The 18363-nt window shown below is 39.8% G+C and overlaps 1 protein-coding gene across 1 annotated transcript in view; it reads left to right on the top strand.

Annotated features, from left to right (window-relative positions):
• The window catches only part of PRELP (proline and arginine rich end leucine rich repeat protein), a 34619-nt gene extending 20882 nt beyond the window's left edge, over positions 1-13737 (top strand). Inside the window, exons 2-3 of the mRNA XM_063297560.1 lie at positions 3230-4166; positions 11887-13737. Of these exons, the coding sequence (XP_063153630.1) occupies positions 3233-4166; positions 11887-12062 (1110 nt within the window). The 5' untranslated portion in view covers positions 3230-3232 and the 3' untranslated portion in view covers positions 12063-13737. The remainder of the gene's footprint in view (positions 1-3229; positions 4167-11886) is intronic.
• The last annotated feature ends 4626 nt before the right edge of the window (positions 13738-18363 follow it).

Below are 18363 nucleotides of genomic sequence, written 5' to 3'. Positions count from 1 at the left end.
TCATTCTTTGTAAGCTTCTGGAGAATTTATGTATAAGAAACATAAAACTAGTGATTGAATTAAGTTTCTATAGATGTATGCAACTGTTCTTAAGACCACATGAACAAATTATTTGATATGAGCCTCAGTTCTGACAAAAAGATATAGAGAAAATGCTGTTCTCATTAAAAAAAAAATGCAATTTTACATTTAAGACTTTGTGGATTTCAGGAAACAAAACAAGAGACTTACAAGATTTGTGGAGGCCCTACCATATTGATAGAATCTGACATACCTCAGCAAAAATGCCCATATTTTCTGTCAAAAATGGTTCAAATATGTTGGAATCATGGGAGAAAGGTAGCCAACACATGGACAGTATCCATGCATATTTTACTTTATATTACTGTGCACCTTTTACTGACATAAAAAAATCAGCTCCAGAAACATCTCTCCTGCTGATTTACTTGGAGGAAATACATATTTAAAAGGGCAGCAACATTTATTTGATAGGGGAGAAGGCATCATATATTTCAATTCCCGGTAATGACACTCTAGCAATATAAATATATCATACATAGGAATCTGGCTTTATATTACTCAGACATATAATTCACCAGAATTAATTCTAAAATAATTAAAATTTGCACCAAAATGGAGCATTTAGCAAAACAGACTGTCTCCAGAAGACAACTGGGAACTTAAACAATTGCTATTGCTTCTTTGCCCAGCATTATTACAGTCATGTTGCTTTAATACTCCAGACAACAATATCCCAACTGCAATACCCCTGTGGCTTCAGTTGGGTGCCTGGATGAAGAACCTGACATAGGTAAGCCTGTGAAGGGGGAGAGGGGACCATGTTACAACTGCTGCAATAATTTCTTCTCTCTCTCTGTCTCCACTCCTTGCTTTAGATCGTGTCTTATCTGTATCACTTTAACTCTGTATCCCTCCATCCCTGAATGCTGGGGATGAGATTGCCTTGCAGAGGAGGGAGGCAGTCACCCCCTCATGTACACAAGCTTTCTGCTGGCAATAGGCCATTTTAGTCACAGCTTTGCTTCTCAGTGACTAAATCAGTGACTAAACTGAGAATCTGATTCTCAGACTCTCGTGAGCACTTTGGCCATATCTGGATGTCTAGAGAAGAGCAAAGTGTTAACTCCAACATGGAATTCCACTGTAATATCCATGCATATAAATAATCCCTAAGGGACAGGGGCTGGACACGCAGTATAAAATATGAGCACTGATCCAGCATTCAAGTGGTGCCACTCTGTCTTCAGTCTCTCTCTCCTTCACAAATATCTCCCAAGCTCTGAGATTGTCTAGCTACTGGCTATTGCTAATTGTACTTTCTCTCTGTCTTTCTTTCCCATCCACAGACTGCTTTCCAAAAGGTAAAGGACTCGTGGCACATCATATTCTATGCAATTAGAAGAAAGTTCCCTCCAATGATCAGGATGCTTCTGCTTAGTCCTCCATGGGATCACTGTTCCAGGCAGGCGCCAACATCCTGCCAATGTCATGACAGACAATGATGGGACATGGGAATGGAGCTCTAAGGGGCATTGCCCCCGCAGCTTTACTGATGGAGCAATTTCCAGCACACTTGTACTCTTCCACGGAATTGTTTGGCATTCCCATATAAGTCTTTTCCTTTCAAGACCCACTTTTCTTGAGCTGCAATACAACAAAGAGTATGCTTTTGCCATGTGTGTCATTGTGTCTTTGTTGCTAAGGGATGATGGATGGGTTACCCCTGGGATTAGAACAGGATGAGCAGAAAACTTGGTGAATTTAGGGCCTCAGTTTCTCTGGACTGAGCAAGGAAGCTTTTGAGGTACAGAAGTGGGATAGGTGTTTCTGCCAGGATCCTGAGGCAGTCAGATTGGAGCATGTAATGGGAAGAAGAAAAATGAGGGTGATAAAGAAAGGACAATGAGTCCTGCTGGGATCTGCCTTGCAGAACTGGCCTATCAGGGACCATAGAATCTGGTTCTTTGGTTGCTGGAGAGCAATGAACCAAAAAGGATGGTTGGTTGGGCCATGCAGGGTTCAATCTATTGTCCCTGCAGTATTCTGATAAGTACAGCTGTACCAAGCTATGGATTAATATCCCTGCCTCCCACCCCCACCCCATTTATCAAGTATCTTCCATTTGAACTTGAATTGGAGCATGCTGGTCTATGTCTGTAATAAAGTCATATTATTATTCTTGAAATCTTTTCTATAGAAAACATGAGATTTTCCACCCAGGCAGGAATTCAGACAGCCTTTGAATTCTTGGCACATGTGTTTGGGTTTTGGAGTTGGAGGCAAAAAAAAAAAAAGACAATTTCCCTTGATGTGGGCTTTGCTGTTTTGTGGAATTTGCCCTAAGGGCCTTGGGGATCTCCTTTTTTGTCTTTTGCTCCTGAAACATGACTGCGTATATTTGTATATGTATGCCAGACCTGCAAACTACTGTACCACCACTACCCCTTCTACCCTGTTTCCCATTTCCTGCTTTGTATCATCACGTCTTTTGCTTTCCTGGCCCTATTTATGCTTCAGAGACCATGGAGGAAGCTGCAGTCACTGTCCATCTCTCTTCTTTAGCCTGTTCTGCCCCTCATTTGTGTGGACTTTTCCTCTCCAAATAGATCTCTAACCTTTATCCCAGAAGTGCAATGTGTTCCTTGCAGGCCTCCTCCCTTTTGTGTCCCATGCTCCAGAAGAGTGGCTGAGAGCAAGAAGAAATATCCAAGGCCTGGCAGAAGGCAGTGTGATGGTTGGGATGGGAATGCTATTCTACAGTCATTTTGTATGTTGTATGTGCTGATCCAGCAGCATCCATTGGTGGTATATTCCCATCATTATTAGCTCCCTGCAACTGTTGGAAGTATGTGACTGGCATTCTCCTTGACTCAATTCCTCATGAGTAGTTTTTGACAGCATTGGTTTTGTATACAGTATTCCTACATTTCTTTCCCATTCCAGTTTGATCACACTTGAGTTGCAACAGGGAGCTGACTCCTCAGTTCAAACATTTCCTTGCAGATTTCTCCAGCCTGTTGTTATCCAATGTCTTGCACTGCTGTCTTTAGCCAGCATTGTCAGCTCTCACAATTCCATTTACAAACATAAATGCAAAGAGAAAGAGAACAACAGTCTATGTAGGAGAATGTTGATTTAATATTGAATGAATGAATGAATGAATATATGTTTCTTAATGCTTGCTTTTTTTTTTTCTTGTTCTGTTTAGACCATGAAGAGGGTTGCCAGATTGATTTTCCCACTCATTCTTGTGCTGATCTGTGAGGTGAATGGACAGAGGCGTGTCAAGCCCCCAAAGAAGCGCCCTACTCTTTCACTTCCTGAACCAGTTGAACCGACTGAGTTGCCTCCACCTCTGCCCCCAGGACCCCCCTCAATTTTCCCAGATTGCCCCCGAGAATGCTTCTGCCCCCCAGATTTTCCTTCAGCCCTTTACTGTGACAGCCGCAACCTGAGAAAAGTCCCACTCATCCCACCCAGGATCCACTATGTCTACCTACAGAACAATTTCATTGATAAGCTCTCTGAAGAATCTTTCAAAAATGCTACAGGGGTGCGGTGGATCAATTTGGACAACAACCGCATTGATTCAGTGGGATCTCACGTATTAGAGAAGTTGGACAGCCTTATATTCCTGTACATGGAAAAAAACCACCTTAAAGAAGTGCCCAGCAACCTGCCTCCCAATCTTGAGCAACTTCGGCTGAGCAGAAACCGGATCTCCAAGATCCCTGAAAATGTATTCAGCAAGTTGGACCACCTCCTCCTTTTAGATCTTCATCATAATCAACTGGATAATGGAGACTTCAAAAAGAATACTTTCAAGGGGCTCAAGAACCTTATGCAGCTCAACCTGGCTCATAACCGGCTAAGTAGGATGCCACCTGGGGTTCCCAAAGCCATTCACCAGCTCTTTCTTGATGAGAATCAAATTGATAATATCCCCAATAATTACTTCAAAGATTTCTTCAACCTGGCCTTCATCAGGCTTAATTCTAATAAGCTGTCTGACAAAGGATTGCCTATGGACTCTTTCAATATCACCAATTTGCTTGTCTTGCATCTGGCATACAACAATCTCACCAGCATCCCCTACATCAGCCCCAGGCTGGAGCACCTCTACTTGAATGACAATTCAATTGAAAGTGAGTTGGCCCAAATCTGCAATTGGTTAGACCTACAAGAGAACCTGTTTACAGGGGGTGGGGGATGGGAAGAGACAGATCAAATTGTCTCATGACTTAGCATTCATGTTAAAATCTCCAAAATAACTTACTTAAGATGCTTCCAAGAGAACATCAGTAGGAAATCTTATTCTCCCACTATGTTTTTAAGCCATACCCCATGGGATTCCAAGAAAATTATAAATTCCATCTTGTCTGAAGCTGTAATTTTATGACCATTAGGACAAATGACTGACCAGAACAGGGGGGATGTTGGGTAGGGGTGGAGTGGAGGCAGAATGAGAAGCAAATTGTCCTCTTCCATGCCTTCAAACTAAAGAAATATTTAGACCTTTGAGTATAATGAAAAGGAATTTTTTTTCTTTGATATAGGGAAGTGGAAGGGATGGAAAAATGCAGCATCACTCTATTCAATTTTCCTCCCTGTCAGTCTAGAGCCATGTTTCTCAACCTTGGCAACTTTAAGACATGTGGACTTCAACTCCCAGAATTCACCAGCCGGTAGATTTTGGCTTGCAGGACTGACTTGCTTTTCCAAGACTTTTCTCTGTGCTGAGAAAGCACCACAATTCAAAGCAATTTCAATTTTTTCTGTGCCCTTTTTAAATTAATGAGTAATTGTGTAAAGAAAGTATGGAGAGAAAATATCAAGGAGTTTTTACATTTTATATCTTCAGATATTTAAAACTGCAGATAGTTAATGCCTTCTGGTATTTGTCCATTAGTTGGAATGCTGGTAAAGCGTAGGTTGGATCTGATGTTGGGGATGGAGTTGAGACACCCAAATCTCTTCTGTGATTTTTTTTTTATCAACATATACAGTGTTTCCCATACTACTGGGTAAAGCCTAAATCATTCCATAGATTAGTTGTTATCCACAGAATACACCAGCATAGTTGTAGAAAAATAAAACATTTCTCCTTCCTGTCCCCAGATGTAAGTTCAGCAGGAGCTTCCAACATCTGTTGCCTTAATTGAAAACATCTGCATATAAGAAATGCAGAATTCCTTCCAGAAATTCTTTACAAGGAAATAATAAAGGAAATAATAAGCCGCAGCACCTCAAGCCAATCCAAAAAGCTTGGATTTTTCTTTCAAGTTGAATCTTTGGCAACTCTGGAATGACAGTCATGTAGGCCACTAAAATGTCCTTTTATGATAGGCCTCATATAGGAAACCTCATTAGAAGTCTTTTTCTAGAAGAGGAAAAGATGAACTTGAGATTTTATTTGATGACTTTTCATTCTAACATGCTAGCATCCAAGCTTCCACCCATCTTGCAGTAATATACTAGGGCTTGAATCGTGCTGTTACAGGTAATATTTCAGTAGACAATCACAACGTTCTTCACATCTTAAAACTGAAAGGACTGAAAATTTTTTTAAAAAGCTATGCATATGTTTCTGAGCATTAGTTATTTCATCGGAACAGTAGGGATAAAACATTCTCTTGCATCAGGGGTATGAATTTTTTAATTTTATTTTTTATACTTTTGCATTAACATACAAAAAGGGAGGAAAGATTAGAAAAAAGACAAAAAAGAGAAATAAGAGAAACAACAGAAACAAGAGAAATTTATGATATTACATAAAGGAAGTAATACAGCCTAATTTTTAAACACTTCATTAAACCTTGACCACATGTCGATCAGCCTTTCCATTACATCAAAAACACTTGCTCATAAACAGAAAGTAACCATGTACCAGTGATTAAAGTTTGTACATCTGGGGTTGCATTGTCTTTCCAACATTGAAAAGTAATTCTTTTTACTGTCCCCCCACAACCATCTTCTCCACATGCACTGCTTGATAATGGCGTGTCCCAGTCTTGGGGTATATAATTCAAAAGTACATTCACATTGTACTGTATTGATCATGTACTGTAGTACATACATACATATTAGTAAACCTATGATTATTAAACCAAATTAGGAGAATACTGGGATGAGTCCATACCATATGATTTTATACTTCCAGTATAATGATACTGACAAACAACCCCTCTTGAAACATTGTCTGGGGCATCCAGTAGCCGTGAAAAAGAATAATTGGTTGAATTAGTCTCCTTGAGATGAGATCATACAACATACAGCACTTATTTATTTATTTATTTGTTTATTTGTTTATTTATTGATCAAATTTCTCACCGCCCATCTCCCAAAAGGGACTCTGGGCGGTTTACAATAAAACATAAATAAAAATATAAAGCTGTAAAACACTATAATACATAATAAAATAAATATAATAAAAACCTTGATGGCTGGAAGTTCTTTATGATTTGCAGGCAGAGCAGGGTCCTTCTAAGAAGCTAACCATCCCCAGCAATGGCTACTCTCTCTTCTGCTCCAGGCATAATTACAGAACCAGGTCTTTAGCTGTTTCCTAAAGTTAATATATTAATAACTTAATATCAGGGACTTGAATATAGTGAAGGCCACACACTTTTTGCCCCATGCCTTTAACAAAGCTTATTGAACAGGGTAGGACTGTCTTACATGAGCTGAAAAAATTGGATGACCGCTTAACGGAAGCAAACAAGTGGAGTTTTCTGTTCCTCTTTGCTGCTATGTTAAGTGGTCATGCAGACTTTTGCAGCCCAGACAAGGAAGCCCAAATGCAGGGCCCAAATAGGAGCTTTACCAAAAGAAGAGCAATATCGAAGGTAGAGAGAACGAGGGAGAGAAGGGAGAGCCACCACCACAGCTGCCATTCCCAACCCAACCCAGCCATTGTGCTGGAAGCAGCCCTTAGAAGTCCTGGTGGCTTCCCCAGTGTTTGCTGCAGGGTGGCTTCTTCCTCTTCCTCTTTCCTGTGTTTCTTGTGAAGGAATAAGGAAAGAAAGAATAGGCGTATCTATCTGGGCTGAAAAACTCTTTGAGCATCTAAATGAGCACATGAAATGTGCACCTATACAAAAGGGTTGGAGCTTCAGTCATGATGCCATGATGCTGTCTTGCAGATTTTGATCCCCCAATCAAACTCTGCAAGATGGCATTGTGGCATCTCAGTCAGAGCCCCACCCTCTTTGTGCATGTGTGTGCCACACTATCATATTGCTGGACTAAGGAACGTGCAACATGTCATCAGCTCTGTAAACTAATAAATTTGACTTCTTCAATCAGGACATTTAAGAAAGGATATAGAGGCTGCTTGATTTCCCCCCAAGTTTGTTAGGTGTTAGGAACGTCCCTAGAACAGAAATGGGGAAACTGTAGAACTCCAGCTGCTGCTGAACTACAAACTCTTAGGATCCTTCAGCATTAGCTGTACTGGCTAGGGTGCTTTGGTGTATAGATCAGCATCATCCAAAGAGCTGCAGGTTCTCTGCCCCTATCTTAGAGCCAGGTTTCTACAACAGATGTGGGATACTTGTAATTCGTCAAATGTTACTGACCCAGCCAGCATGCCCATTGGTACAGCATGATAGGTGCTGAACTGTAACAAAGTCGGAAATACCACGAATCCAAAGAAATCTGTTAGTAGCTTTTCAGACTTTGTTGTTTATTCGTTTAGTCGCTTCCGACTCTTCGTGACTTCATGGACCAGCCCACGCCAGAGCTTCCTGTTGGTCGTCGACACCCCCAGCTCTCCCAGGGACAAGTCTGTCACCTCTAGAATATCATCCATCCATCTTGCCTTTGGTCGGCCCCTCTTCCTTTTGCCTTCCACTCTCCCTAGCATCAGCATCTTCTCCAGGGTGTCCTGTCTTCTCATTATGTGGCCAAAGTATTTCAGTTTTGCCTTTAATATCATTCCCTCAAGTGAGCAGTCTGGCTTTATTTCCTGGAGGATGGACTGATTTGATCTTCTTGCAGTCCAAGGCACTCTCAGAATTTTCCTCCAACACCACAGTTCAAAAGCATCGATCTTCCTTCTCTCAGCCTTCCTTATGGTCCAGCTCTCGCAGCCATATGTTACTATGGGGAACACCATTGCTTTAACTATGCGGGCCTTTGTTGTCAGTGTGATGTCTCTGCTCTTAACTATTTTATCGAGATTTGTCATTGCTCTTCTCCCAAGGATTAAGCGTCTTCTGATTTCCTGACTGCAGTCAGCATCTGCAGTAATCTTTGCACCTAGGAATACAAAGTCTTTCACTGCTTCTACATTTTCTCCCTCTATTTGCCAGTTATCAATCAAGCTGGTTGCCATCATCTTGGTTTTTTTGAGGTTTAGCTGCAAGCCAGCTTTTGCACTTTCTTCTTTCACCTTCATCATAAGGCTCCTCAGTTCCTCTTCACTTTCAGCCATCAAAGTGGTATCATCTGCATATCTGAGATTGTTAATGTTTCTTCCAGAGATTTTAACTCCAGCCTTGGATTCCTCAAGCCCAGCTTGTCGCATGATGTGTTCTGCGTACAAGTTGAATAGGTAGGGTGAGAGTATACAGCCCTGCCGTACTCCTTTCCCAATCTTAAACCAGTCTGTTGTTCCGTGGTCTGTTCTTACTGTTGCTACTTGGTCGTTATAGAGATTCTTCAGGAGGCATACAAGATGACTTGGTATCCCCATACCACTAAGAACTTGCCACAATTTGTTATGGTCCACACAGTCAAAGGCTTTAGAATAGTCAATAAAACAGAAATAGATGTTTTTCTGAAACTCCCTGGCTTTTTCCATTATCCAGCGGATATTGGCAATTTGGTCCCTAGTTCCTCTGCCTTTTCTAAACCCAGCTTGTACATCTGGCAATTCTCGCTCCATGAACTGCTGAAGTGTACCTTGCAGGATCTTGAGCATTACCTTACTGGCATGTGAAATGAGTGCCACTGTTCGATAGTTTGAACAGTCTTTAGTGTTTCCCTTTTTTGGTATGGGGATATAAGTTGATTTTTTCCAATCTGATGGCCATTCTTGTGTTTTCCAAATTTGCTGGCATATAGCATGCATTACCTTGACAGCATCATCTTGCAAGGTTTTGAACAGTTCAGCTGGGATGCCATCATCTCCTGCTGCCTTGTTATTAGCAATGCTTCTTAAGGCCCACTCAACCTCACTCTTCAGGATGTCTGGCTCTATCTCACTGACCACACCGTCAAAGCTATCCCCGATATTGTTATCCTTCCTATACAGGTCTTCTGTATATTCTTGCCACCTTTTCTTGATCTCTTCTTCTTCTGTTAGGTCCTTGCCATCTTTGTTTTTGATCATACCCATTTTGGCCTGGAATTTACCTCCGATGTTTCTAATTTTCTGGAAGAGGTCTCTTGTCCTTCCTATTCTATTGTCTTCTTCCACTTCCACGCATTGCTTGTTTAAAAATAATTCCTTATCTCTTCTGGCTAACCTCTGGAATTTTGCATTTAATTGGGCATATCTCCCCCTATCACTGTTGCCTTTTGCTTTCCTTCTTTCTTGGGCTACTTCTAGTGTCTCAGCAGACAGCCATTTTGCCTTCTTGGTTTTCTCTTTCTTTGGGATATATTTTGTTGCCGCCTCCTGAACAATGCTGCGAACTTCTGTCCAGAGTTCTTCTGGGACCCTATCTACTAAGTCCAGTCCCTTAAATCTATTCTTCACCTCCACTGCATATTCCTTAGGAATATTAGTGAGCTCATACTAACTTATATTAAAAGACTAACTTATATTAAAAGGCATAAGCTTTTGTGAGCTACAGCTCACTTCATCAGATGCACTGAGTGGCTAAATTGTAGGATTTGAATTAGAATGAGTTAGGGGGAAGGAAATGGCAAGGTTGCTTATGCAGAGGCAAGCTACAAATGAGACAGATTAGCAGTACTTTCTCAATTAACAACTGCAATGTGTTAAAAACCTGTTGTGTTTTTTGAGTTCTTCTGAGATAGCCTTTTTTTTTTTATAATGTATGTGGGTTCGACAACACATACATTAATGATGCTAAAGTTTCTTTTTTCCAAAATGGCTACTCTGTGATCTGTAAAGGTATGTCTTGGGGGCTTGAAATGTTCTGATATTATTTTTGCTTGATTTGATCCTGATGTCAAACGTGTCCATTAATTATTTTGTGCAAAGTTTGCCCTGTTTGTTCTATGTAGAATCCAGAGGGGCAGTGCTGGCAGATGATGGCATAGATCACATTAGAGGAAGAACATGTAATGGTGCTTCTAATCTTGTGTGTGAAGTTGCTAGGATTTCTGATGGCACCGTTGATGCAAATGTGGGGGCAAATTAGACATCTGGGCTTGTTGTATGGTCTGGTTTGCATGTTAACATAATTGTCCTGTTGTTTCTTGTTGCATGCGAGAATCTGTTTCACATTGGGTGGTTGTCCATATGTGGATATGAGCTTACTACCCAGTGTCTGAGAAAGTGCAATGTCATTGTCCAATATGAGCTGTAGCTTATTAATAATGTGCTTGAGTGGGCCTTTTCAATAGGAATTCTTGTCCAATGGTCCATTTTGTCAGTATGGCACAATCTTGCCCAATTTGCCCAGTCCTGCAGGTTCATTGCACTTCGACTCCCATAATACTAGTTTTTGACCATACTGGTTAGGAGGTTATGGAATTTATTAGGTTTGATGAGGATGATGTGGAAGGCTCAGATGCCAGAGCTATCCAGAGAAGGAAAATCCAAATCTATTTCTTGTCCTTCCCATGTGTCCATTTCTCTTATTTTTGCCCCACATTGGAGCCAGTCAAAGAAAAGTACTGATTGATTCCAAGAGGATTATATTAAGGGCAAACTCCGTTCCTATGAGGGGAACCAAGTGCAAATTTCTGAGTTACTAGTTTACAATTAATCGATCTTCTATAAACTTTGAATACGAAGATGTACGTCTCATTATAATAGCATTCTAGTAGTCAGATATGAATCAAATGCACACCTGAAGACAAGCATTCAGATAAGTATACTATATACCAATTATACCTGTTAGAAGTATTTACATCTACAGCCCATAAATGTTTTATGTTTTAGGGTGTAATGCCAAGATGCGAACAAAGACAAAGTCACTAACTTTTCTTTCCCTCTTCATTCACTCTGTGGTGTTCTGCAGCAGGGAGCCTTTGTATTCCTGAAAGTTCTGTGCACAATTTAGAATTCTAAGATATGTAGGGAGCCGTCATGGAAACAAAAGGCTTTGTATTACAGTTTTCCTTCAATGCGTATGTGGAGGGATGTGAAGGGATAATGAAGATGGCAGCAAAGAAAGTGCATGTGCTAGCTTGTTCATCCTTGGTCTTCTACACCTGCATGTTTATTTTATCTTAAAGCAGCATGAAAACCTATAGCTTGCAAGGTTACAGAGAAGATTAAAATGACCATCCTAACAATTATAAAACATTCTGGTTTTCTAAGGAGCTCTAGAATGTTGGTTTTATACTCATTTTGGATCTTTTCACATTTAATGTTATCCACTTTTGTGGTGTAGATACTCTGTAGTTAGGGGTGATTTATACAGACACTTTACTCACTGAATGTGGAAAAAAAACATGGGAATTGAAAAATGAATGGGAAAGGCTTTGTTCACTGCAGGCAAGGACAGTTCTTCCACCATTTCATACTGAGGATCATAAATATCTTTAAGCCAGAAGGGACTATTGCAATAATATAATATTGTATTTTAATAACTCTGTCAATAGATAGCTGATGAATAATGGATGCTGAAAGAGCAGAACGGAATATGAAACTGATGATCTCAGCAACTTCCCTATCCCTAGCCTATTGCTTAATTGTGTTTCCTTTTTTTTTTTTGCCTTCAGAAATCAATGGTACGCAGATATGCCCCACTTCTCTGTTCTCTCTTCACGAAGTATCTTCAGATCTTGAAAATGTGCCTCGTCTTCGCTACCTGCGCCTCGATGGCAACCTGCTGAAGCCACCAATCCCTTTGGACCTGATGCTGTGTTTCCGACTCTTGCAGTCGGTTATATTTTAAGCCTTGCTGCAATTGCCACTCCTTGGGACTTTGGCTTTGCGCAGTGACTTGATTCCAGTCTATGTTAGACAAGGGGAACATATCTTACCATCTCTACCCAGGGCCTTGCCTTTCCTGCTCCACCCTGCTTCATTCTTCTTTGGCTGCAGGAAGCTCGTTGGAGCCCTGCTTTTATACAGTGTTTTATGGAGGCTTTCTGCTCCTAGAAGTGTTGCACAGAGTCTTCTGAGATATGTGCAGCCTCCACAGAACACCGAAGCGATACTGCAATATTGACTCTGCTATACTGTCCTTTAATCTACAGTATATATTAGAGAGAGAAGGAAGCATGCATAAATGCATCTAGCATACAGCATTTCTTTTACTGCCTTGCTGTCTAGAGCTTCAGAGAGGGTTACTGGTTTTCCAACATCACCAAGCATACAAAATAGGTTAGATTTGTTATTATGGCCAGAGAAAGGAAGGCAATATAACTTCATTGAAGCGGATACAACACTAAAGTGCCATTGTCTAATGATGCTGAATTAACAGGTGAGGGATATTCAGCCTTAGAGGCAGCAATCAAAAAGGCAGCCTTAGTAGCTTTAGCAAGTGTGACCAAATACATAACGTACATAGCAGGTTCCATACTGGGGAGTCAAGGCAGTATGTTGGAGGTGAAATGAAGAGTGACAGAGAATTTTTCTCCTGTCTGTGCTCTTTGGGAAGTAAAGAGTGGATGCAGCTTTACACTGTGGGAATGTAATGAGCAACTAAACACAGCATGCCCTTCAGGGCTGGTGATGACATGCTTAGCAGCAGTAAGTTAAAGGACTGCTCCTTCTCGCCTTCACAATTTAACTCCACATAATTTGGCTGCTGGAACTCAAATGCAGTGCTAAAGAGGAATAAAGTAAGTCCAGTACTAGAGAGAAATTGCCACAGAATAGGGTGACATACTTGAACAGGTCAGATCCATTATTATCACGATGATTTCAAGGGTATCTTCGGACCTGATTTTTTCCCCCCAAATTGCACCCAAGATCATGTCATTAATCAGCGGAGCAACCTGTACCTCTTAAGGGCCTGTAAGGCTTTACTAGCTTTCTGTGCATGGTAATTAGCAACCTTAGCAACAGACGTCCAGACATACTGAAGAAAACTCCACCCCCTCTGTTCCACAGTGAAATGAGGAGGACCAGTAAACCAATAAATAACTGTTACAATGTAATTGAGAAATCTTTAGCAGTGGCTGGAACCACAGTACCCATGGCTGATATGGTGTCCACAATAGCAAAACATGGCACACACATTTAAAAATTTATCAATACTTTTGACACAGAATCTTGCAATATTATAGTGTTTGTGCATGAGACCTGATAAGCATTTAGTCATTTTTATTTTTATTTTATTTTTTAACCAGGGGGGATTGTGCAAAATCATATGATGGTACCTGGAAATGTTGTTGATCTGTGAGCCATAACAGTGTGCAAACAACTTACACACAAATTAATCAAGAAGTATTAGCAGACTCACCATATGCTGTACGGGGCAAAAATCTCTGTTATGGGAAAGCCAGAAAGGGTTTCCTTTCCTTTCAACACAGTCTTCCCATTTCTTGAGCTATTCTTTGTTTGTGTTATACTTTGAATATACAAAGAATAAAGCACTTCAGTAAGAGGCTATGAAGTACAAACTAAGTCATCAGTTTTTTAAAAACATTTGGAGAACACTAATTCAGACACACACCCAAACAATGTGAGCTCTTTTCCAGTACTCCAGATTATATTATAAAAAAAATACAGATCGCATAAAAGAAATTAAAATTGTTTCCTTTTTCAAAAGTAAGAACGGACAGGGAGCCCTGGAATTGCTGAAGAAGGTCACTGGGCACCTTGGTGGCCACAGGTAACAATTCCTCTTCACTACTTCATTATTTTCCCATTTCCCCATGAGAATCGTTTGTCTATTTTGAAGTCAACAGTTTGGCCTTCTCTGACTCTCCAAATGTCAGTTGTCCCTTCCTGAGGCATTATGTCTATCACTACACTTGGCAACTTAAAATGCCTTCACAACTGGGATTATTATTATTATCATCTTCATCTTCATTTATTTATTTATTTTTCCACAGCAATTCTTACATATATACAGTATAAATCCTTATCTTGAGGGCAAATTTGATGAAATGCTGGATGTGCTCTTTATGTTTAACCTTTATATTTTTAAATGCAAATAGTAGATGCTGGAATTTGGTCATTAAGAGATACAGTGTAGCTAGCAAGCAATAAAAGTCTGCCTTTCCTCACTCACCCTGTCCTTACAAAAATGGCTTCTCCAAAGGGACCATCTAAGAAAGAAATGCCTGTTGACACTTCGCAGTTTTGGTTGCCTTTTAAAAATGCAGGCAATAAATATGAAAACTCAGGTAATATCTCTAGGTAATGTCTGAAGTAATGAGCCTCAGTCAACCCTTCATCAAGTCTATAGGATACATTTTTCTTCCTCCTATATTATGGTGAAAAAGAATTGAAGCTGGGAAGTGGCAACCCACTCAAGGCAACAGAATAAGAATCTTCAATTAAGTTATCCAGGAATAGTAAGCAAATCAGTAGATCCAACAACTACATTGAAGGTTACATGTTGGCTTTTATATGTACGCAATCCTAGACAACATCTGACATAATTTGCTCAGCAGGTAGAGTTGCAAAAGCAAGTTTCCTAGCACTTCCCATATGTATGGGAAGTAAATGTCAGACCATTCCATAATCAGACATTTAAAATAAGAAGGTAAAATTCATAACAGTATAATTTTTTTCCAAATTAAAGGCTGCTATATAGTTAGATATTCTTAGCCATCTTGTTCTAACTATCAAAGTAAACAAATGAAAGTATGTAGCACTGATTTGGCATGAAAAGATGTGCTATTGTCCTTCTATGTCCCTTGGAAACTGCTTATTGCCTACTCTTTCTTCACCTCTCTCAGACTTTAAAAAACCAGGAATATCTCCCCTACACTTCCTTCTTTCCCTCTTTTAGGTCCCACCAGCCCAGCATGGAAGTCATCAATCATTCTAAAACCAAGTAGAGCTTTTCAGCCAATAGAAAGTTCAATCAATTCTTTTCTAATTAGCTTTGCCTATTTCTGCCCTTTCCAAACCACTGTTTAGGTGGATCCTTATCTAAAGACCCTGCAAATCAGCAGGGAACTCTGGATTTTCCCCCTTGTCCTAAAACCTCAGTCCATTGGATACATTCTCTGAAAAAATCATACTGGTACCTCTCTAGGGGCTGAGTAAGCTTGAGCTCACTTATTTTAAAGTAATGCAGGCGTGACTCTTGCTTTTAATTTAACCTGTCTACCTATGGGATCTAATTTTGCCTTCTGTTGTACCACTGAAAACTAGCATAGCCCCATTGATCCTTTTTAAATACTCAGGACTTACGCTTGTAACACTTGGAAGATGGTTTGCTAGTTTCTCTTTCTACCCTGTTAAATCTGTTGTGTAAGTTTCAACTTCATTTGCTTAAAACATACTGCTTTCACATGAAACCTGCACCTGCTGCTTTCTGCAGGAAATAACTTTCATGCTGAAGGAGCAAGAGCAGAACAGTCCATTATTTTGCAATAGTTGGGAACTCTGTTCTAGTATAACATAGAGCAGGAGTGGGGATCCTATAGATTTTCAGAAATTCTACACTCAGTATCTCTTGCCACTAGCTATGGGGCTGGGAATGATGGATGCTATAGTTCAGCAACATCAGGGGACCACAGTTCCCTTTGGTATTAAGAGGTCCAGGAAAGGAGTAATGAAGAGCTTAACAGTGGGTAATGGAAGTGATTGTAGTGTTAAATATCTGTAAACAATATTATAGGTAACTTATTAATTGCTCAAATTCCTGTGCCTTTTTAGAGCAGCCTGTCATTTAGCCAGTCATATTTTTCCACAGTGTGATTTCCTTATAAAGAAAAACTTCACCAGTGTGCTCTGAAGCCAATGGGTCAAAACTGTTTTGTAACAGACTCATAGAAGAAAGAATTTCAACAGGTATAATTGGCATAGGATCCACCACAAGTAATATCTACTGAGATTCCATCCCAGGTACTTCCATACCACGTCCTTTTCACCCCTAAGCCTTATGAAATGGTTGAGAATCAGCCTGCAAATATTCTTATCAGACCAAACATTGACATGGAGAAAATATGACATCAGCTGATCCATATGGCCAATCTGAGAATCTAAAAAATAGCACAGCAACCAGTACACTTATTTCATCTACATCTAAGTAGCTTTTTGGTGCTTTTTTGCCAGGCCAAGTGGTGCATGACACCAAGGCACTCTCCCCTGTGATCAAATGGGCTATTATATCTGGGCTGAAAAATCTGGACAACTGCTAGATGGAAGCAAAGAATTAGAAAATCTCTACATCTTCATTGCCAACTAATGGTCATCCAGATTTTTGCAGCCCAGATATGGTAACCTTAAATCAAGTTAAAAGAGCTGTAAAGTGCTAGTATTATGAATTCTGACTTAATGGAAAAGTAAAAGTCCCTATCAATAGGGAAATGGCTTGCCCCTCAACTCTCTGAAGCTATACCAGGACAATAGTAAAATGAAACAAAATAGTACTCTGCTGAATCTCAGCTGAACTGGAGGTACTGTATATCATCTCAACTGCCCACTGTTGTGTTCCTATTCTGTATAAGAAAGGGGAGTCTTGTTCTCTTTTGTATCTGGGCTCTTTCATGCTGGGATACTCTTAAAGGTACAGGAAAAAAGAAGTAAGGACTTCCTTGAGTCAAGCTTAACCCTTTTCACATATTTTTCCTAGCAACAACTCAGACATTGTTTGCTATTGCCTTCTTTCAGGATTATTTTTTTAATTTGCATTCTAGTGTACAAAGTTGGAATCTCTGATCATCTCCCATCCAAGTCCAATCAAGGTCTGACCTTGCTTTGCTTTTTGGGATCAGCAAAGACTGGCTAGAAAGTGTGGCCAAGTGATATGATACAAAAAGAAAAGGTCATTCAAACACTAACAGTAAGCCATGTACCATCCATTAGTCCGATGCATAGGCAAACTATAGATCACCATTAAGTAAATATTCAACCTCCAAATTATATTCTCTGCTCTTTTTGACAGTTAATTTGTAATATTTGGAGCAAACTGTGACATCAGATATTATATTAAAATAGTAAACGACATTATCCATGATGTTTTACCCACTTCAGAAAGGGTATTCTATAAAAGAAAGGGTATTCTATAATACCCAAAACTGTCTTTTTGACAGTTAATTTGTAATATTTGGAGCAAACTGTGACATCAGATATTATATTAAAATAGTAAACGACATTATCCATGATGTTTTACCCACTTCAGAAAGGGTATTCTATAATATTTATTTATGTATTTATTAAAAAGGGCAGCCAAAATGATGAAGAGAGTGGAACAATTCTTCTTTGAGTAAATATCAGACCATTCTGAGCTTTCTTTTTTTAATATATAGTGGAACACACTTCTCCAACATAGGACACTTCAGATTTGTGGACTTCAACTCCAATATCCTTACCAGGAATACTGAGTGGGAATTCTGGGAATTGAGGTCCATCAGGAGACCACAATTGTTGGGGAAGGCTAGCATTGAAGAAAAGTAAGTCAGAGTTGATACAAGAAAACTGTATAAAATTATTTATAGTATAGAAAATTTCAGTTGAAAATGGATAAGTTTATCTTCCTACCATAACATTAGATCTTACTGATGCCAAGGAATGTGCCCAATGTTTTGAAAGGTTAGAATTGCAATGGGCATGGTAATTATAGAAAATAGGAATTTATATTCTTTTTCTGTTGGGGAAGGGAATCGCAAAAAAACAAACTGTTGGGCTACCTGATCTGGATTGCAAATAGTCAAAATAGTCATCCAAAAAAATTGGATGACTATTAGTTATCAGTGAAGAAATATAGCTGAGGGAAGGAGTTGTATTCAGGGTGTCTCAAAAGTCTTTTGAGACATCCTGCATCATTGCTAGTGGTCTCCTGGACTTTTGTAGGCCAGATTTTTAGCTCTTTGTTAAGCCCATGATTCTGACATTGCAGTCAAATCAGACTTACAGTATTTCAAGATGCTTATGTTCTAGTTCTGCCTTTCTGCCTTTCTGCCTGCCTGCTTGCCTGCCTGCCTTTCCTATACTCCAAAAAGATACATTTATCCAATATCATAAAAGCTTCTCCTTTCCTGGAAGATAGTCCTTCTGTACTATTTCATCAAAGGCATTAAGTCCCTCACCTGTAAGGTCATCCTACTTTTACCATCCACCACAGT

Source organism: Candoia aspera, chromosome 3, assembly GCF_035149785.1.
Source record: "Candoia aspera isolate rCanAsp1 chromosome 3, rCanAsp1.hap2, whole genome shotgun sequence".
NCBI classification, from domain to species: domain Eukaryota; kingdom Metazoa; phylum Chordata; class Lepidosauria; order Squamata; family Boidae; genus Candoia; species Candoia aspera.
This window is presented reverse-complemented; position numbering and strand designations above follow the sequence as displayed.